Source organism: Ascidiella aspersa, chromosome 9 (genome assembly GCF_963924565.1).
Source record: "Ascidiella aspersa chromosome 9, kaAscAspe10.2, whole genome shotgun sequence".
Taxonomy (NCBI): Eukaryota; Metazoa; Chordata; class Ascidiacea; order Phlebobranchia; family Ascidiidae; genus Ascidiella; species Ascidiella aspersa.
The window spans coordinates 1448478-1470653 of record NC_139455.1 but is presented as its reverse complement, the minus strand read 5'-3'; the positions used below and the strand labels follow the sequence as shown (position 1 = coordinate 1470653).

The following is a 22176-nucleotide window of genomic DNA, read 5'->3' as shown; positions in this document are numbered from 1 at the left end:
GGGTGCAGACTCACAAACCTCTGATGCACACATATACGTGTGAAAATTGGGAATTCTACCAAGTATACTTTTTCTATAAAGCTTCGGACAAAAATCAGGCTCTAGAACATTTAACAGCAAAAGCAAGATATGTCCCGAAAATAAATTTTCGACCCATATAACAAATTTAAACTATTGGAATAAAGGTTATAGCGCGTATTCACTCACAAAACGTCCCTCTTCAAGGCGACAACTTCTTTAGTAGCTTCTTGGTAGATATCAATCCAGTCGTGGTTGGCGAACCTCGCAAGCGATTCGTGGACAAAAACCTCGCTCTTCAAAAAATCCTCGGCGTCTTTGCAAAGCTCTTTTCTCACCTGACACAATCGTTTAATATTTTTTTTTGTTTTTTACTTTTTACTTTTACATCATTTTTTAGCAGCGCATACAAAGTAGGTAACATTTTAAACGTTTAAAATAACTCTTTATTTATTTTCAAAACTATGTTTAGCACTGATTTAACTATATAAGCAAAAACTTAAAATCATTGCCTTCTAAACATAGTTTTAAAAATACATAGAGATTTTCAAAACGTTTAAAATGCTACCTACTTCTGTGTGGGCTTTGATATCCTAACTACGTCTAACTATAACCTCCAACCATTATGGTCCAAAACCACATTTTTAAATTTTTAAGTTTTTGCCCCATACCTTTTCCAAATGGCTTTCGTCGCTACAAGTGACGCAGATCATGACATCACGAGATGTTACTTGATCCAGCTTCTCAACAGCAGACGTAAGCTCTGAATCTCCATTGTCAAATACAGCTGTTAGAATAAAAGTGGTTACTGGAAGGTGATCATAGCAAAGTAACTGGCTTTTCTTGAGAAGTGTAGGTGCTTTGCAATCTAGGTCTAGGACATTAGTTCACGATTTCTGGAAAATTTAAATGAGAATATTGAGATGTAGGTTCCGCATCTTGATTTTAAATTGCTGGTATATATCATATTGGCGCAGTGTATCTTGGAACTTAATGTCACTTACGACCGATTCAATTTTTAAAACCATAATGCACAAATGATCAGATCGGCACCAATGCCACCCTATCATCGGACGAGTAGCGATGCAACAACTTGGTATCGGTTATCGGTTTCGATCCAATATTATCGGACGAGTGCCGATACAACCACTTTGCATCAAGTATCGGCTCCGATCCGATCGTATCGGACGAGTGCCGATACAACCACTTGGTATCGGGTATCGGTTTCGATCCAATATTATCGGACGAGTGCCGATACAACCACTTTGCATCAAGTATCGGCTCCGATCCGATCGTATCGGACGAGTGCCGATACAACCACTTGGTATCGGGTATCGGCTCCGATCCGATATTATCGGACGAGTACCGATACAACCACTTTGCATCAAGTATCGGCTCCAATCCGATATTATCGGACGAGTACCGATACTACCACCTGGTATCGGGTATCGGCTCCGATCCGATATTATCGGACGAGTACCGATACAACCACTTTGCATCAAGTATCGGCTCCAATCCGATATTATCGGACGAGTACCGATACTACCACCTGGTATCGGGTATCGGCTCCGATCCGATATTATCGGACGAGTACCGATACTACCACCTGGTATCGGGTATCGGCTCCGATCCGATATTATCGGACGAGTACCGATACAACCACTTGGCATCGAGTATCGGCTCCGATCCGATATTATCGGACGAGTACCGATAATTCCACTTGGTATCAGGTATCGGCTCCGATCCGATATTATCGGACGAGTGCCAATACAACCACTTTGCATCGAGTATCGGCTCCGATCCGATATTATCGGACGAGTAGCGATGCAACCACTTGGTATCGGATCCGGTCCGAAATGCGTGAAAAAAACGACTTGAACAAGAAGCAAGTTAACATTCGACCAACTTTTTGAAAGGACGAGTTGTTTCAGAAATGTCGATTTGAGAAGTTCGTCGAAAACCACGACATTGATTTCGCTCAACGATAAAGGTTCGGTTTCAGCGAATTGGTCAAAAGCTTGCGCAAAAGCAGAAGCAACTTGGTCCTTGTCGAGACCGATTCCACCTGAAAACGAAAATCAAGTTTCACGATTTATTTGCAGATTTTGAAGGCTATTTCAATTTTGACATCAACTGAAGATGATTCAAGCTCGTATCGAAACGTCTTAAAAATCAAGTTTTTGGCTTTGCAATTCATTATCAATCTACATTACAGATCCGTGCATAGTTTACCCAAGTATTTCAATTTTAGTTTGGGAAAAAGCCATATCTTAGAAACATAAAAGCCCAAAATCGAGGTTGTAGTTAGATGTAGATTGAATATCAAAGCCCATAAAGAAGTAGGTAGCATTTTTTGAAAGTTTTGAATAAATCTTAAGGTAATTGCTGTTATACGTAATAAGAATATGAAGGCCCATACATAAGTGGGCAACCTTTTTTACTGTTTCGATTAAAATTTAATGAATCTACCTGCCCCCAGCGTAGGAATTGATACGGACTTGAACTTATGTACTTCAGCATACTTCAATGCTTCTAGGATTAGCGGAGACAGGTCGTCAATGCTTCTTGGTGTAGCGATGTGAATTACTTCGCTACATAGCAAGTTCCAGCCGCTGGTCACTCTAAAGTAAAGGATTTATAGAAAGTTTTTAGGTAGAAGAAATAAATGGGATACATGGATCTTACAACCTTAAACTGTTGGAAATATTGGTCTGTAAGCTAGAGAGGTAAAATACGCGCACATATAGTGAAGCTGTGGTGAAAGAAACGGTGTTACGATGAAAATATTTTTTCGTTTTATCGTATTCGTTATCTACTTCAAGCAAAGTTGTTTAAGCCTATTTCACCTGTAGCGTGTCGATTGATCTAATGGTGCGTGGCGACATTGAAGTTCCATCACGGCTCCAGCACTTTCCAGGATAGCCTTAGATACAGTTCCTGGGAGAAAAAAACATTTTAAAATAGAATATTGATGAAAATAATGAAAAAAATAATTTCGAAATAAAAGTATTTTTAAAAATATAGGTTGTGGCAATAATAAGGCTTTGTAGTAACGTTGTGTTAATTAAAAACATTTTAGGAGATAAAGGATACACACACACATGTGTTGGACAACTGTGATCTAGTGATTGCTCATACGTAAGCCGTAATTGTTGGTAAAAAAGCAGCTTCAGAAGGGCTAGACAGTTTTTGAATACGTGAAATGATGGTACGGCACTGTAGACAATCTTCAATATGAAGTTGCTTGTACTAACAGAATGTAGCAAGTATCGGCGCATGGTTGTTTCTCGACTCGCTCCTCTCTGAGCCTGTGTATTTCAGTTGTAGAGCGACGGTCCCGACATGCCCGAGGTCGTGAGTTCGAACCTCACTGCAGGCTAGTTGTTATTCTAGCCTGCCCTGCTTGCATCATTGATCGACAGATTCGGTGAGCCTGTGATAGCTTTCGAGTTTTAAGAGATTGTTTATTTTCAGGAACCGAATTAAAAAACAAAATGTCTTTAACAGCTTTGCGTAAGCAATACGAGCACATGGCTCAGGTTAACTAGATTCGAACTTATTAGAGCTATTGTTATATGTTTCGTTCGCTTAAACAAAAACTTTAGTGAATAGAATTGGTTCGCCAAAGCTTTGCTACTATATTAACACTAAGTAGTTGGGTCGTCTTGAAAAAACACTCCTAAAATCAACATGATCCTAAATGATCCAAGCGGTTCTTTGTTTCAGCTTTTACCCCAGTTTAGGGTAAAGTCTTCGTTGCATCCGTTGATTATGAAGTCACAGTCTTCCTTTGTTATGTTTCCAGACCGAATTTGAACCATAACATTTCCATACAAGCAACCCCGGGCTGCAGACCTGCAAAATAAACGCAATATGTGGTGTGGTCTTAAAAAATGAGTGTCAGGCTTCCATTCCTTTATACAAATCTAAAACAGCTCCTCTGGTTATTGTTATTTTTTACACACGTTTCGGCAACTTATGCAAATCGCCTTCCTTATACACATACGAGCGTTCAGTGTCATTCGCCCTGACGAAGACGACTTGAATAGGTTGCCGAAATATTGGTAAATAATTACAATTACCAGAGGAGATTTTTTTATTATTACTATGCCTGGTAGCAACAGTTTACATTCCTTTTGTGTTAAAAAAGGTGCCATAAAGGATAAATATGTCAAAATAACAGATGAAAAACGTTTATTTGGCAATAAACATATTGTGTATTTTATCAAATTTTGTACTTCCTGTTATCGAAATAAACGGCAATAAAAGGTCAAAATAATGTTATGTAATTAGTGCGTTTAAGTGAACCAGCAGTTTGAAAACTGTAAACAATGCTTACGTTTTAACAGCAGGTGTATTTGACCAGTAATCTATAGTCGCTGTGTTCTGAACAAGAAAATAAAGACCAATTTAGTTGCCTAAAGGTTTATTTAAGTATGACTGACGAAAAAAAGAGTATAGTTGGCATATTAATAAACATGATCTCTTTAAGTTGCTGCTTTGAACTTAAAAAAACAAAAGAAGAAACTTAAAAAAACAAAAAGTTTAGCTTTTTATATTTGATGGTGATTAATTTAACACAACAACGATAAGTAGATGTACAGAATTAGGGAACATTAAGTACCATACAGAACCTCATGAATAAATCTTAAGGTAATGCTTGGGAGGTTGCAGTTAGACGTAGAACGAATATCAAAGCTCATACAGAAGTAAGTAGGATTTTATGAACATTTCAAATAAGTCTTAAGAAATTAGCTGGATTTTGTGTTTAGCCGTAGAATAAAACGGCCCATACAAAAGTAGGACGCATTTTGTGAATGTTACGAATAAATCCTAATTCATTCTTAACATCAAAATGATACTTACTTAATACTTGTATTAGCTTTCATAGTCTTACTACAACCTCCAACCATTGTGCCCCAGAGGATAAATAGGTAATACAAGGGTGTAAATCCTTTAAAATTAAACTATACACCTCACCAAGCTTCTCAAATAAGTTATTTAAACATTTGTTTAAAAAAATACCGCAAGTGCCTACCGTCCACTTAATTATGCATCCAAACTTTTCTTCCATATTTGTAAGACATTGTTTGGCCCGGTCGCTTTCTATGTAAACCCCGAAGCATGGCATTTTAATCGTGTCGCGGACATTTTGAATTTTTACAACGATTTCGTTAAACCATTGGGTGGCTGAAACAAGATATTAACAGTTCTTAAAGCAAAACATTTTCAACCTATAAACAGATGCATCAGTTTTTAAAAAGACCTATCATTAAACAAGTAAAATGTTAAAAATAAATAGAAGTAAAATCTAGTAATCATCAGATGACTTCCCAAAGGCTCACTCAAATTTCTCAAAAGCCTTAAACTTTTTTCACCGGGAGTGTTAAACATTTTTATGTTATAAAAAATATAAAAATTTATCATTTTTATGTTATAAAAAAATACAAAATTTAATCCATTTTAGATGACAAAAAAAATATATATATATTTAATTATTTTTTAAACGTTACTACACAAGTGTGTATAACTGCAAACTGGCCCTTCAGTAGTCTACTGACCAACGAATACGGCGCACACGTCATAGTACACAGGATACCTTAAGAAGGACTGAGCGAATTCACTTGATAAATTTCGGTTAGCCCATACAGGATAGAATTATTTTTTGGAGATTCTTACCTTTCTCTACCAAGTGATTTGGGCCATTTATTTCACAGCCACTATCATTCGCTGTCAATTTTACCCCAGTAGGAAATTCCTCATCGATCATCGACTGTTTAATGCAAAAGTTGGCAATGTTCTCAACACATTTAAACATCCCGTTATAGTCCTTGTGATCGAGAAGAAATTGCGATATTTCTTCCGTTACTTGTTCCAATGATGATTCATCAAGACCAACAAGCAGCAAATTTCCTTCCTAAAATCACGAACTGCATTTTGAAATCGAAAAAACAGTTTGGCTTTTTTATATGAAACAACTAGTATTGATCCTTTGTTGATAAAATAATATTATTAGTATTATTTTTATTGTTTCCATTAGGATTTAAGCCTATCCCACATTGCTAGTTGCTGATCTTATATCCATATCGTAAAATCCAAACAGAACCACAAATGGTATAAAAAAGATCTAAATCTTTCGAATTAAGTTTTTAAGTAGTATTCTGCTCTTTTCGAATAAAGTGTTTTGGATAATTTTAAACCCTTTGTGGTTGTGTTTCAAATGACTTTGGTTGCAAGTTTAATTAACACCTAGTATAAAAGCCCATAATATAAAAGCCCATACATAAGTAGGGGTCGTTTTGAAAGTTTCGAAAAAATCTGGAGATTTAAGTTGAACGTAGTAAGAATATCAAAGCCCATTTAAAAGTAGGCATCATTTTAAATGTTTTGAATATCTCTTTATTCATCTTTGTCATATTTATTCATTTTCCAGATTTATTTTGAACAGTCAAAATGTTACCTACTCTTTTATATGGGCTTTAATATTCATTCTATGTCTTACTACAACCTCCAACCACTATCCTAAGATTTAATATTAATCCTGCTTAAAATAAAACTATGCTTCACCTCATTTTGCTGGATAGCAACACTTGATGTCAAACTTTTATCAATGATGTTTCTCCATGCATTGCATGCGAATAACTTATGTTGGTCATCTTCTACAGTCATCATATTTTCAAACAAGGTTTCCTCTATCAACATGCTTGCCCTTGAATGAGTGCTTTCATCGGAACAAACCAGAACGACAACATTGCTTTTCAAAATAAGAAACCCTACATTTTTTTAAAAGTGTGTTAAACTCAAAATGACAGCAGTAGTCTACTAATGCTAGTAAATAAACATTTTATGTAGATGTTTTAAACGATATAAATATATATATATTGCCAGAAAAGGCACTATGGCGAACCACTGTAATAGATGATCACACAACCGCCACATTTAATTAAAAATCAACTTTAAGCATAACTTGGAAGTTTATCATAGTGGAGTAAACACCACTGGAAATTCAAACATTTTTAGACACACTCTATAAAGAAAACATTAAAAAATATATATATTCTTAAAAACCTTCACTTAATCTTTGTTCGTTGCTTTTCAAAATAAGCAACCATATATTTTTGTTAAATCTATGTCAACTTAAAATAAAATTGACAGCAAAAGTCGAGTAATGCTACTAATAAACAGATATTTTAAGTAGATAATATAAACAATATATATTGCCAGAAAAAGCACCATTAGTGTACCTTAGTTAGAATAAAGAAAAGAATTACTAATTTAATATAGTTAAAGGTAAACCATATGTTATTGGCATTCAACAACTGAGTTACATGACCACTGCTCAAAAAAATAACCAAATAGAATTACCTTTTATGTTTTCCTGCAAAATTTGATCATTTAATGTGTTTATCGCAGACAAAATATTAGTGTTCGTCTCACAGAAAAAGTGTTGTTTAGTTTTTGAGATTGTAGGAGGCTGTCTGAATAATTCCTAGAAAAAAAACAGCTAATATAAACTATGTTTCTACCGTTACTTTGCACTGGCTTTAAACTGAAGGCAAACTTACACAACTAAACTTATTTTTTCGTTTCAATATTACAGTAGAATTAATATTGGGAGCTTTTCATTTTTTCATTCAGTTGGAATTAGATCAGTCTAGTTTAGTTTAGTTTTAGTTTTTTTTCTCAAATTAGGCTAGAATTAATATTTTCGACTTTTCGAAAACCAGAAATTAAACTGTAATTTGAACAAGAATCCCATTTAAATATTCACAATATATTTAGTTCAAATGAATCGCAATGTATTGCCATAAAAATGCATATAATGACTTTTTTGTGTGCTAACCTTTACATAGTACAGCCTATGCTTTATGGACTGTAAAATCACTCACTAGTCATTCCGACCAAGGGTATTAACTTTTTTTGTTTATAATGGGGTGCTAACAATGCCCTTTGACAAAATAGAATTTTTGTTAAAACTTGAATTAGATTTAAATTAGAATTAGAACACACTAACAGTTAACAAATGAAATTAAAATTAGAGCCCAGAACCACTTTCCATTTAATATTAAAATTAGGAGCTGCTTTTTGTTCTAAATCATTGAATTAGAAGACTAGAATTATCTAGTTGTCCAAGTCTGACTGAAGGGAAGTATATACCTTGTTAAACAATTCCTTTGCATTATCAACATCACTGTTACTTCCTTGGATAATCACACCATCTTCAGTCACAGAAATACAGTCCTTGCCAAATTTCTCCTGAATTTCTTGCACAACGCCACACCTTTCACGAATTCTTGAAAGAAAAATTTGTCTCAGGCAATTATTGCTAACCTTTATCAGTCCAAAATAACACTGGATACCACACACTTACAGAAGGAAATTAAAATTGAATAAGGATGTATAACAAATTAATTCAGCTGTCCTGAGATGTGAGCCTTGAAAGATTCTTAAGTGTGCTGCAAATGCTTATAATTTCAACTTTTCGAAAAATAACCTATTCATACAACAAATAGGCCAAAAGATTTACCACTTCATTAGATAACTGATAATATTATGGTGTTTACTTTATCCTTATTGTGTAGTGAGAGCTGATGGCTAAGTTATATTTCGGTTTGAGTTGTAATATAATGATGTCTTTTAAAACATGTGCACAACAAATTTTAGAATTGTTTTTAAGCTAAAAAAAGTTGGATGAACCACTGCTAAATTTAAATTCACTGAATTGGTTGAATACAACTTGCATTGTACAGTCATGATATTAAAATGTGTTGGAAATAGAAGCATTCTTCCAGGCGCTGATATACAACATCAAAATAAATTTTCACTGCTTTAGGGCAAAGTTGTTCAAAAAATCAAAAAAAATCTTTAAAGTGGCAAGTGCTATCGGGAAAATGCATCATTGCATTTAAAAATTAGTCCAAGGTTAGTCGTTTCACCGTGTGGTATTTAAAAGTTAAACACCCACTTGATTTCTTCTGGATCCCTGTTCAGTTCAAGTACTTTTTGGGGCCCTGTTGGTGCAGTTGCAGCCCTTGGGTTTTTTTGTCGTGAGTTTTTACCCTTTGGACTCTTTCGTCCTGACTTCAATTCTTTCCTGAACATAAACACGATGGACAAATTAAAATAGAACCAAAGTAAAGATTACAAATCAAAATCTGAAACAGGAGATTTAATATATCGGTTCAAGTACTACTTGCAGTAATAATTGACATAACAATTATTAGGTCAGTACGTATTACTAAAACGGCAAGCACATAAGTGTTTTACACTGTACAGTAGAATATCAAGTGCCACAACCTAAGCAATTGTAAAACAAAAAAACTTTTGAAGAAAAAACACAAAATTTTGAAAAATAACATTGATTATTCAAAAATAAAAAATAGTTAACCCGACATTGCAGTTATAACGTTCTAGTGTATATTGCGTTTTGTAAGGAAATTTAAATCTTAATAATGGTTGTTTTTTTAGTGTCGTTTGAAAATATGTATTAACCTGCAAAAAAAAAGACTACTTTCACACGCTAAGTGCAAAAAACAAACTGAAAGTATATCTTGAATTCTTAGAACTAGATAACATTGTATAACAGTTATGTTATTCTGTATCTTACATTTTGTAAGAAAGTTTAAATATGAAAAATAGTTGTATTTTTAGTGTATTTTGAAAATGTTTATTAACCTGAAAAAATTACTACTTATAGTTTACTCGGTAGGTGCAAATAAAGAACTGAAAGTGATCCTTTCAGTTTTCTCAAATTAGGCTAGAAATGGTATTGCAGAATTTGGACAAGAATCACATTTAATTATTCACAATAAATTTAGTTTTAATCGCAACTGAAAGTACATCCTCGAATTCTTACTCTGCTTCCCTGATGTCTTCAATTCTTTTCTGCACATCAGCCTTGAAACCGATAACAAGTACACTTCCACCTTGGGGACCAACTCTATAAGTAGCGAACACTTTGGAGGCCATATCACTGTCATTCTTTTGAAACAAGCCTGGTTTTAATGAATCAATTTTTCTTAATGTGGGCATTTTCATCTCAAACATTTCCTTGTTAAATTTTTCAAACAAGCGAAGTATTTCGTTTTTGCAATCCTGACGGATTCCTTTGTATATCTGCGGATAACAAAAACAATTTTAAGCAGTGCTTTAACAAGAGAAATAACTAAAGTAAAAAATATTATAAACACAACATATAGCAAGCAAATGATCTTATGTGCAAAAATTATGATAAATAACCAAATTAAAAAAAGCTTCATGAAAAAACTTCATTTCAGCCCAAGTCGTTTAACCAAAAGACTTAAGTCAAGTAAAGCCATTTGTTCAAAATCTTTAAGTCAAGTCTTTTAAAAAACATTACTCGTCTCATTGACTTAAGCCAGTGGTTTTCAATCACGGTGCCGCGGCGCCCTAGTGTGCCATTTCTAATGCACAAGGGTGTGGATAAATATTTGAGAGTCTGATTTTTGCCTAATTGATAAGCTTCTTATTACAACTATTTGTGTCAATTAGAGACCATTATATCAAATGACATTTTCCTACATGTTTTAAGTTGATTGTGTTGTTCCAGTTCCATTTATAGTGACATTTCAGTAAAATACTCAACAAAAATTACAGTCAAAGTGCCGAAAATCTGTTTATTATTTTTGGGGGATGCTGTACCCAATACAAGGTTAAGAATCACTGACTTAAGCCGTAACAACAATGATTTTAAAAAAAGCTAGTCCCAATTTTTATTATTATAGCTCACAGGGGAAATGTAGAAATGTGGAAATGATTTACCAAAAATACCAAGCGTTTGCACTTGTTCAGAAATTTTGTTTTACAAGCATTTACAAGCAAGCTATTTGCTTTATAAACTTACTTGATGAAATTTCACAGAAATTCTGTGAATACCGCTCTCATTCGGATAATCGACTTTAACTTCACCGAAACAGCAAAGTGATTTCTTAAGGAGCTCAAAGCAATCATGTTTCATTATAAAATATAGGAGTGAAGCTTGTAATGGATCACAATCAAACAAAAAAAACATTTGACCTGGCATGGCTTGTGACAAATCTCTTGTTATTTCCCCGGGTGTTATGTTTTTCCTGAACAAAAATAAAGTTTACCAAATTTTAACTGGAGATGTAATATATTGTTTTTGGCGCTCATTCTAAAAATGCCCTCTTTTTTTCTAATTATATTAGGTAAATTGTAAAGAGACCATAATAACTCAAAACGTTTTGCAGGTATTCATTTAAAATAGACACGAGTGGTTAGGTACAAAACATTAATATTTGCCATCACAAAAGTTAGGCGTAATTTTGTGAAAAAATATTGTTTTTTTTTCAGATAACACATTGTTTAGGACTCAAGCATTGTTTTAGATAATTTTCGAGATTATACAAAGTCAAAAACGCTTGTTAGTCAGTTACAATGGTAATTAAATTCATATTTGTTTTTTTGGCTGGATTGGTAGGTTGCATTAAAATAAAATCGGAGCATTAACTTAAAAAAATCCAACTCATTACAACAACAATCCACGGCTGTAGGGGGGTGACAATTGCATCGAGTGTATTTTGGGGTAAAATTTTATATTGCATTATGTAAAAAGTTAAGCTAAAAAACACTGATTTAACAGTGCAATTATTGTTTAAGTAGCCTTTGAATGTGCAAGTTTTAATAGAATAGTATAGTACTTATTACCTTTTATTGAAGTTGTGTGAACAGATTGAAACGTCACGCTTAAATTTTTCCAATGCTGATCTGAGGCCAACAACAACTAAAGGCTCAAAGCTTGTAATTAGAAGATCATCATAGTTGACATTAAATTGTGGTTCGCTGCCAATTTCATCTAAAAACTCAGTTGGAAATTCAGGTCGCCATATATCACATACTTCTTCCAAGCGTTGAAGACAGTTATTTTCAAACATTAGAAATTGTTCGGTTGTTATCTTTAAAACAGAAAAAAATGATTGACAATAACCATTTGGACAACCGATACACAAATATAATAACTGACTTAGCCAAACACAAGTATATAATCAATTAATCATACATAAATAAAAACGAAAATAAAAGGGTCATATACAATATGGTTTACAATGTGCTAGTTTGGTTAAATAATTTCATTTAAAAGTTTGAAAAAAATGTACACTTCTGTGCAGTAAATGTGTTAACATCCAAAAATTAAATCTTATAAAACCAGAATTTTTTAAAAAATACCACTTTGTTTTGTAAATAAACAAATTTTATGCACTCCCGTTTTGCACCCTTGAGCTATTTTTTATATTTTTGTGAATAATGATCTTGGCCTTGTGCTAATCATTTCTTTATTCAGGTAAAAAATTCTGTTTCACCCTTTATACATATAAATGAAAACATGGATGGCTGGCTGACAATTCATGCTTGGGGATTTGCTTTGTGGAAATAAAAGGTTGGAAGTAACAAAAGCAGATAAACTTGGACTTTAACAAATTTATAACCATAAAAAATTGAGCAAGATAGAATAGCACCTTGGTTCTGCATTTCTCATAAACACAATTTTTTTTATTTTCACCAGCTGTCATTACTAAACAATTTGAGTTCTACATTAAAAAAGTAATGAAACTAATAAAAGAAAACTTGCCCACCAACTGTCCCACGTTACTTTTTTTTATTATATTACTTTCTTACCTTGTTAAGTGTTTTGAAGTGTAGGAAAAACGCCCCGTTGTCTTCTTTTATATTTACTGCAGCTAAGCGTGCAAATTTGGTTTGAAACTTAGGCTTTGACAGCAAAAACTTGCCTTTTTCATTGTCAATTTCTTCGACAAAATGATGCGAATATGTCCTAAAATTATTAAGAAAATTAATTAAACACGTTTAAAAGAGCTATCTGATAAATTTGCAACATTTGAGCCACGGAATAGTTTTACAACTTGTTTAATGCTAGGGCGACATTTCAACCATGATAAGTGATGCTAAACAGGGTTTTGCTATTACGCACCGATAAAAATATATTTACATTTATAGGTAAACTATTTTCTATTATTTAGATAAAGCGGCTTGCTAAAAGTTACAATGATTTTGTCCAACAACCATTGAGAATTCGGCTTGTTTTGCTGTAATTGCTTTGTTTACCAGTAAAAAATCACAGTTTAAATTATGGTGTTTTAAGCTTAACTTAAGATAGTTAAGGTTAAAATAACAACATGCAAGTTTTGAACCTAATTTTTATATTTATTTCAGCAAATTTAGAGAACTTTGCATATCTCAGGTTTGACAGCCTTGAAAAAAGCTTTTATTAAACATATCTAAAAAAGAAGCTAAATTCAGGTTGATAATTTTCCTTTTTACCTTGGAACCAACTCCTCCAAATGCTTTTTAATTTCCTCAACTTTTCTGTTGACGTCTTGCTTTAAACCAGTCACAATTAGTTTGTTTTGTTCAAGATACCACTTCACACTAGCGTCACAATCTTCACACGGTTTTTGCTCATCAAAAAGGTTTGGGTCTTTTTTAAAGGCCTGGTCCAAATCTTTTTTTGGAAAATAACTTGATTCGCTTGAGAATTCTGACAAGAATATCACCAAATCCTCCTTCCATTTTTCTCCCAAGGACGAATATTGGTAGGGTCTCTGTAATAACCAAAAAGCAATAATTTTGAGTAACATGCAAACTTAAAAGAAATTCAAAAGCAACAACAACTATTGTTAAAAACTTTTTTATTGCACATATTCTTCAGACTTAATTGTCCTAATCAAAGTCAGTCATTTGAAAGCTCTTAGTCATTTGTAAAAGAAATATCTTTTGAAATGATTGAACTAAAAGACTAATGATGCCTTTTTTGTGGCGAAATGAATTTCTCTTATAAATAACTAGAACTTATTAACTGGGTTCTTTTTTTCTTATTTTAAACACACATGTGTATGTTCTAGTTTCATTGGACAAATGATATGGTACTGTGGATCCCCTTCAATTGAAGTTGCTTGTACTAACAAATTGAGCAAGCATTGGCGTATGGTTGTTTCTCGACTTGCACCCCTCTTAGCCTGCATAGCTCAGTGGGTAAAGCGACGGTCCCGGCTTGACCGGAGGTCGTGAGTTCGAACCTCACTGCAGGCTAGTTGTTTTTCTAGTCTGCCCTGCTTGCATCATTGATCGACAGATTCGGTGAGGAGTCTGCGATGGCTTTCAGTATACTAATGATATGTAAGCCGTAATAGTTGGTCAAAAAGCAGCTTCAGAAGGGCTAGATTTCAGTTGTAAACACACATGTGCGTGTTCAGGTTTCATTCTTTTTCTCTTAGTACATATTTCTGTTATTTTTAAGAAATTGTTTGTGGATTGTATCTCTTTCTCATTAAACAATACAAATATTCAACATAACAAGATTTTTTTTTAGATTTATTGCCTGTTACATTATTTTAAAAACAAAAGTTAAAAAAATGACCATATAATTAAACCTTGTGAAAACATTACCTTGCTTCTAATGCTGTAGACTAACTTTTGTTTTGACATGTTTGGAACATCAAGATATTTGATTAGTAGAGATGCATATGGGGCAAGAGTTTGATTAAAACTTTTCATGTGTTTCGCTGACATTCTAATGAACCTGGCAACAGATTGGTCTTTGGCAACCACAACAAAAAAGCCTGGTGCATCTTCCAGTCTGAAAAAGTTAAATCTTTATCATTTATGAAAATTTGACTCAACTTACACAAATAGTTAAATGTTTTGAAAAACAATAATATTTGCTATAAAGTAAAAAATATTACCTGATGAAATTTGGACTCATGTGCACTTATTTTAATGGATATGGTGTACATATTTGGATTTTTTTGTCTGACTGTGTTTAGTATGTTTATTTAAAGAATGACCTGGTCACATAATAAAAATTTCCATATTGGAAAGACATAAAGTGCAGCTAATGTACCAAAACAAAAAAATAAGGTTTTGCTATCAATTCGGCAATAAACCCAGCTCAAAACCTCAGAAACACATTAGTACATAAGATGATTATTGCATACAGACGATAATTGGCACTTCATTAAGAAATGATACACATTTTTCCGTGTGACCAACAAAATAATTTTATTTTTTTTAACTGTTTAACAATAGGGATAAGTACCTTTACAAAGGCTACTAACAAAAGAAAAGGGTCATGGCTTTTTAGTATAACTACATGAACGTGCAGCATGCAAAAAAAATGTAGCAAACATGAACATTGTCCACAAATCTATACGCTCTCCTAGTCAACTAGTAGTCTTGCATTGACTAATAACTTTACTTATACGCATCGGAATCACTGTTTTTAAATCGCTTCACTTGAAATCTTTTGGGCAAAATGACTTGACATTACAACTATTTTTTGGGAAAAATTCTTGGGACTTGTACTTAAGTCCTTTAGGCAAATGACTTGATTTAAACTTAAGTGTTAATAAATAATTTTTTTGTGGAATGGGGTTAGTTTGTCACTCAAACTACTGCTCCAGTTTGCTAAATCATACATTTCTGTTGTTTCCTAATAAAAATAACCCTTCTGATCAAACGACCAAATTTACCAGTTTATAACTTTATTTTGATGCAAAGACACGCTATGACAATGACTGTCGCTTGACTTGCTCTTTTTTTTCGCAAATGACTTGAATTGGACCTGGATCATTTCAAAATGACCTGTTTACAACTTTGTTAACAAGTGACGAGAAACTTCAAATGCATAATTTAAAACTGCCAGGTTAAAATACAAATCCTAGTAAAGTGCAAAACAGTTAGAAAGCCAAAAGTAAACAAAGAGAAAAAATACGCTAGCAATTGACAAATCTCCTAACAACTGAATGTAAAAGATTATGTTAAATATCTCGATTTAACCGATATACATGATGTACACTCACATGACACCAAAGTAGTCCTCAGGTTTGAGAGGTTCTGTTTCTTCCTCAAATTCTGGTTCAAAATCATTGTCATTTCTATAAAACAAAGTTTGGGTTTAAAAAATGTTGAATAAAAAGCCGAAACATTCGTCATAACATGGCCGACAATTTAGAAGAATTTTACACATTTGTTACAAAACACAAGTAAAATAAAGTCTATACTTTAAGACTGGTTTATAAAAAGATACAATTTGTGAGTTGCACAATTGAGAAAACAAATATTTGAGTGACAAAGCTTTACTAAAAAAAGTAAATATTAGGTTGAAACCATGAGTAAATAACAGGATAAGACTTGATGATTGTTTTTAAAGTTATCTTTAGCGTGGGGAGTTCGTGTGGAGGTGTAAGAAGGCTGCTGACTCTGTAAACGAGAGCCGAAGGCTGCCAAAGTCCCTTACAAGTTCTTAATCCGACTCCAAAGGAGCAGGCCGCTAGAATACCTGTCCTTAACTTCTTGTACTCTAGACAAAGACAATCCACTCAGTAGATAATTGCTCTTTGAGTATATTCACAAATCTCAGAAACACAGCGATAAACAGAGCGGTGATTCAAGCCGCTAATTAATAAGACATTTTCAGTATGAAGAGTATAGTAGAATGAATGTGAAACGCGGAAAAGCAACTCGCTAGGCGTTACGGTCACACATCAGTGGACAACGGTCACATGTTTAGTGACGTAAAAGTAGTAACTGCTACATTAACATTTTTAGGAAGGCATCAATAAAGAAATAAATCATAATTTGCTTTTATGCAATACTAATAAGCTTTTTAAAGCTTGGTATTAGTTATGCATATGCATATATGAGACAGCTGCTACTGAACTAATTGCAGTACATAGCAAACCAGCAACCAATACAATTCATATCTAGATATTCTGTGTAGCTAAATGTTTTTACACAATTTATTTTTCTATTATTAGTAAATGGAATTTTGAGTAAATGTTGAATCATATCTTCTTCATAAATGCTAGATAAAAAAGTACCTTTCAGATTCCAAAGTTTCCAATTGAGATGAACTACTTGGGACGGGAATATCCGTTGAATTTACAACGTTTTGTGGTTGATAATATTGAACATCAGATTGACAAGAGAATTGCCTTAAATTTCGAAAAATAAAAAATTGTTTAAAAATATGTTTTAAAAAGTACTCTTCATGAAGTTAAAAATAGTGCTTTCAATTAGCAACATAATTTGAACCTTATTTGAGAAAAAAAACAAAGAATTTAAAATTAACTTTACTACTAGCATACTTTGTTGCTGAATTACAAAGTTTATCTCACAGTTTTTCTGTTGAGGGTATTACGCCTGTGGCAAAGTTTTAGTGATGAAAGTGGAGATAATATAATCGTGGAGTAGATGCCTACTTTTGTTTTTGACACGGGTGCTGAAATTTTGCGCTTAATATGACTTCATAAAATGCCAACAGAGAAAATTAGTTTATATGCAAAGTGGTAAAAGTGAAGTTTAATTTGGCTACCTGCCTGTATTTAGGTGGAAATGGTACTTCGAATTGTATGCATTAACAGAAATATATAGTACTTTGCATGAATATTTATCGTTTATGGGACCTAAGCACTTAAAACTTTGCATCCATGGAAGCACTTAAAGGCAAACTACAACTCACAGACCACATCACAATTGCTTGGTCTTTTTATCTGGTGTTCCATATTTTAGTACATTAACCTTTTTTTGGTGATTGCGTTTATTTAAATTTTTAGCACATCTTGTGTCACACAAATTTACAGTTTTAGCAGCCTGTTTTGAAACACATGTATACAAAGTATACAAAATAGTTGGGCTTACAAAGATGTCTAATTAGTTTGACTGTAACCTTGCTGAACTGTACCTTCCATAATCGCAAACAAGACGCATCCAACGAAAAAGTTAGTTATGTATCAACTTGAAATTTGCATAAGCATTTTAATATTACAAATTTTATGGACAGACTGTTAAACTTTAACAAAATATTTTGACCCTAGAGTTAAAAATTTGCCTAGCTACAGCTGTAAACTCTTTAAAGAAAGCCGTTTTATAGTTATTACAGAAACTGCTGGCCCCTGTACTACATTATTGATTATAAGCAACATTATAAATCAGTGAAAAGGAATAGTATAGAGCAGGGTGGTCCAAGGTTGACTGCATCGCGGGCCACAATATTTATTGCATATTCTTTGCAGGCCACATAAAGTAGTCTACATGTGTGCCAGGAGCGGATCAACGATTTACGTTTGGCCGGGGCATAAAAAGTTTAAAAATTATGTCACAAAGTAACGTTGAAAGACATATAAGCTCAAGAAACTTGCTTCCATCGTCCAAGTTGTGCGCAAATGAAATGCAATATTATGAGACTGGGAAAAATGGTGCACACGAAGCGCATAAATTTGCATATTTAACAAAAAATGTAATTTAGAAGACTGCATTTTATAAGCGTAAAATGATTGGGTCAACCGTGTGGCGTCTTACTAAAATTTTAAGAGAGATGTTGCATACTACACAATCGCTAAATTACAAGGACGTTACCGTCTTGGGCAAAAAGGTTTTATTATCCACTTCAATTTGAATTAAATTGCATCTTGGAAAGGGTCAGGGCGTTAAGCCTAAAGTCATAGTGAAAATCTGAAAAAACAATACTTTCGAGCAGCGCGATATATTTTATCGTACATTTACTCTAAAACGCAAATATAAATAATATAAGTTCGCAAAACATTACTTTAGAAAGTTCCATAGGACGCACTGCGGCTTCTCTCAAACCGGTCTAACATATACCAAAATTTAAGCGTTCTTACCACACCGTGGATTCGAATTTGGTGAGCGATAGGAAACTGTTTTTTACATGGTATAACGGGAAAATGTAATCATAACCAAACAATCGCAGTAGGCTTACTGTTCGTTGGTTAGCTTTCTTTGAATAAACCCTCAACGGTACGCATTGCAATAATTTAACAGTGCTTCACATGTGGCCCACGGGCCTGGGTTTGGACCACCCTGGTATAGAGCATGTAGAGCACTTAAACCTTCTATAAATGAAAATGCAGCAGGCTTTTTTTCACAAAATGAAGTTTAGGGTTTGGGAGCATATGTGTTAGGTTGGAAATTTGTCGCAGCACTCGCATGGGATAAATCCCCCTCGGGCCCTCGCAGTTGCACTCTTAGCCGCAGGAGGATCATCATGAATTTCGCACAGCCACGACTTGTCTTTAAAACGGTGGCTGTGATTTCAAGCCTAACTGATAGCAATTTTTTTCTAGCCTGCATTGCTTGTACCATTGATCGGCAGTTTTGCTCATGTCTGCGATAGCTTTTGGTGTATTAATGCTCCCCAAGGCATAATCTTTTGGGCAAAACACAGCTTCAGAGGGGCTAGATCAGTGGTTCTCAACCGGGGTGCCGAGGCGCCCTGGTGTCCAATTTCTAATGCTCAATGGTGCCGATAGGTATTTGAGAATTTTTCTATTTTTGGTCAATTGGTAAGCTTCTTTAAACAACTATTTGTGTATGATTAGAGACCATTATATCAAATAACATATTCCTACATGTTTTGAGTTGATTGTGTTGCTCAAATTACATTTATAGCAACATTTCAGTAAAACCCTCAACAAAAAAATTCCAGTCGGGGTGCCGTAAATCTATTTATTATTTTTGAGGGGTGTCATAAGCCATAGAGGGTTGAAAATCACTGGGCTAAATGAATATGCACATATGTGTTTGCATTTTTTATTGTCTATAATCGAGCAAAAAATAATTGACGCTTCTGTTTGTCGGTGGAACTACATTTACCACCCTGCAAGTATAAGAGGTAACTTTTAAACAGCCATGCAATTTTAAGCTGCATATACATTATACACCCCCCAAGCAATAATTAAAATTTACAATCTGGCATATGTGTGTAGAAGCATTTAAGGACCACTTGCAAAGCAATTAATTTTTATGACGCAACTTTTGTGATATAAAGTAGAAAACATGCAATTCATACTTGGGTTTGGGAGGAGATGGCGTTGCTGGCAATAGCGGTTCAAATGGTATTTCTTTTTTTATTTGTAATCGGCGGATTTCTTTTACTACTTCTCTAACTTTCAGTTTTAGGCCAGTCAGACGGACCTTGGGCAGATCGAATTCATACAACACATAATCATTTTGTTGATGATAGTTGCTACCCAGATAGTTGCTTATAGCATTAAAATAATGAAGATCAAATTTTTCTTGAAAACTTTGAAATGAGGCCAGTAGGTTTAGCAGATCCTTCAATTTTGGAGCATCTCCTTGTGCCTAAATATATAATTACGCATTTATATTTATTGAAATTGAACACTATATACAAAATAACTTAAATATGTTGCAAATTTTAAGAGTGTCATAATGTAAAGCTAATCTTGGAATTTCCCTCATGAACAACTAACATCAATTTCCAAAGAAACTGTTTTATTTAGTCAATCGCAAAAATAAATTGTGTACAAGATATTATCGACAAAAAAATCACAATGCAATATGTTACAAAATGATGTCATTAATACGATCAAAGAAGCAAAATTAATGAAATTGAACAAAAATTTTCTAGGTTAAATTTTCTTTACAGCATTGGAAAGTTTAGCTACCTTCAGTTGTTTACCTGCTATTTTTCGATAAATTCACCTTTTAAGGTTGAAGCACTGTTCAGGACTGTAAACTACGACTGAAACTCACAATTTAGTTTGGTAAAGGATTGGCATCAACGCAGGCATTGGTCTAGAATCCTACCACTTTTTTAGGGCGAATACACTATGAAATTCGTCATCAACATTAAAAAAAACTTGGAAAATAAATATAATAATACTTGGCCCGCCCCGCCCAAATGTTAACCCGCACCCTAACCCAAATAATTGGCATTGATTTAGTTATTTAAACGCTGTAGTAGTATTCCAGACAGCGCCCCAATATCACCCTAGTATAGGATAAGTACTAATATTAGGAAGAGCCTATTCACTAGGACACTGAATGAGTTTAAATCGACATATAATAACTAACGGCTGCAAGCATAATTAAAAGTGACCCATTCAAACAGTTGATAGGCAGCTAAACTCTGAAAGTTAAATCTAATTAGACCAAACCCAAATGCTACACTAAACCCAAATCAATAAATAATCATGTCTTGGTGCAAGCGGGAAAGAGCGATTCGGTCTAATAGCTACTTGCCAGATTTTCTCACTTAACATTTGAGTAGTTTGTTCCGAGATTACCAGACATCTTTCAGCTAATTTCACTACATTAAGTCTAATTGGCGATTGCTAACTGACAAATACTGTAGTAGAAAGCATGAACAACAGCAACTTACAAAGTTTATCACAAATTTTCCATCGTCGTTCCATACTGGTTCTCCTTGGGGCGACAAATCTGCCACCTTTCGGCGAAAATCGTCGTACAAAGCAGGTCTATCGCGTATAAACTGAGCCACATTCTTATCACAAGGCACTTCGACGGGAACTCTGCTTTGAGACGCGCCCATGACCGAAGCACCGGCAGCAAACACTGCCTTTGCAAGCCACATTCCAAGGCGCACCTAGTTACACTCAAGGCTGAGTCATGCCTACGTTGTTTGTTTTCTGACGTGTTTTAATTACTCAATCACCCAACAGTTGACTGATCAACATCTTGTTGGCAGCTGCTGTCGTTACCTAGGATTCTTTTCGGGGAATTCCCAACTGACTGACGTAGTCTGTATCCCACAGAACGCGACCGGCGGTGTTGTGGGACACGAGTTGTTGAAGCTTCTGACTCTCGTTTCAAGTTGACTCGGTTGCGTGCGAATAACTCGTTAGCCAACCACAAGACGTATAGGTTATTTGAATTGTATTATCTGATAAGCGAACAACCATTTAAAACTATATTCAGCGGACAAGTTAGCATATAGTACATGCTACTTGCAAATATCAAAGGTTGCGAACAGCAAGACGTTAAACAGAGAAGAAGTTAGTTTTCGAGCAGATAGCGGTCTTAAGTACACAAATCCCTGTGCTGACCGCACAGAGATAATGCAAGCCAGTAACTACTTTGCACTTTGGAGCGAGTAGGCAATAAATCTGTGGCATAAGCAAATACATCATAAAAGTTACTGTAAACACAATCTCTTAGTCGGTATTCGGTAGTCGTGCGCTCTACAGTGTGCCTGAAAGCGACTCGTCCAATCCAGGTTGGCCTTTTCACGGCTAAAAACGAGCAATTTGGCCTTTCTAATGCGCTGACCGCAGTTGTTTCTCGGGCCATTTGACCTTATTTGGTATTTTTTTGGCC

At 34.3% G+C, this 22176-nt stretch overlaps 1 protein-coding gene across 1 annotated transcript in view; it reads right to left on the bottom strand.

The window, feature by feature from the left end:
• LOC146131809 (uncharacterized) overlaps positions 1-21549 on the bottom strand; it is a 28885-nt gene extending 7336 nt beyond the window's left edge. The window contains exons 1-23 of the mRNA XM_083396618.1: positions 21221-21549; positions 19886-20178; positions 16896-17009; positions 15876-15950; positions 14464-14653; positions 13339-13619; positions 12676-12832; positions 11707-11954; positions 10883-11108; positions 9875-10134; positions 8984-9112; positions 8176-8311; positions 7384-7507; positions 6586-6791; positions 5698-5935; positions 5057-5208; positions 4358-4404; positions 3752-3873; positions 2865-2955; positions 2488-2639; positions 1925-2083; positions 690-805; positions 208-356 (exon numbers count right to left, since the gene is read on the bottom strand). Of these exons, the coding sequence (XP_083252744.1) occupies positions 208-356; positions 690-805; positions 1925-2083; positions 2488-2639; positions 2865-2955; positions 3752-3873; positions 4358-4404; positions 5057-5208; positions 5698-5935; positions 6586-6791; positions 7384-7507; positions 8176-8311; positions 8984-9112; positions 9875-10134; positions 10883-11108; positions 11707-11954; positions 12676-12832; positions 13339-13619; positions 14464-14653; positions 15876-15950; positions 16896-17009; positions 19886-20178; positions 21221-21433 (3878 nt within the window). The 5' untranslated portion in view covers positions 21434-21549. The remainder of the gene's footprint in view (positions 1-207; positions 357-689; positions 806-1924; positions 2084-2487; positions 2640-2864; positions 2956-3751; positions 3874-4357; positions 4405-5056; positions 5209-5697; positions 5936-6585; positions 6792-7383; positions 7508-8175; positions 8312-8983; positions 9113-9874; positions 10135-10882; positions 11109-11706; positions 11955-12675; positions 12833-13338; positions 13620-14463; positions 14654-15875; positions 15951-16895; positions 17010-19885; positions 20179-21220) is intronic.
• Between the last annotated feature and the right edge of the window lie 627 nt (positions 21550-22176).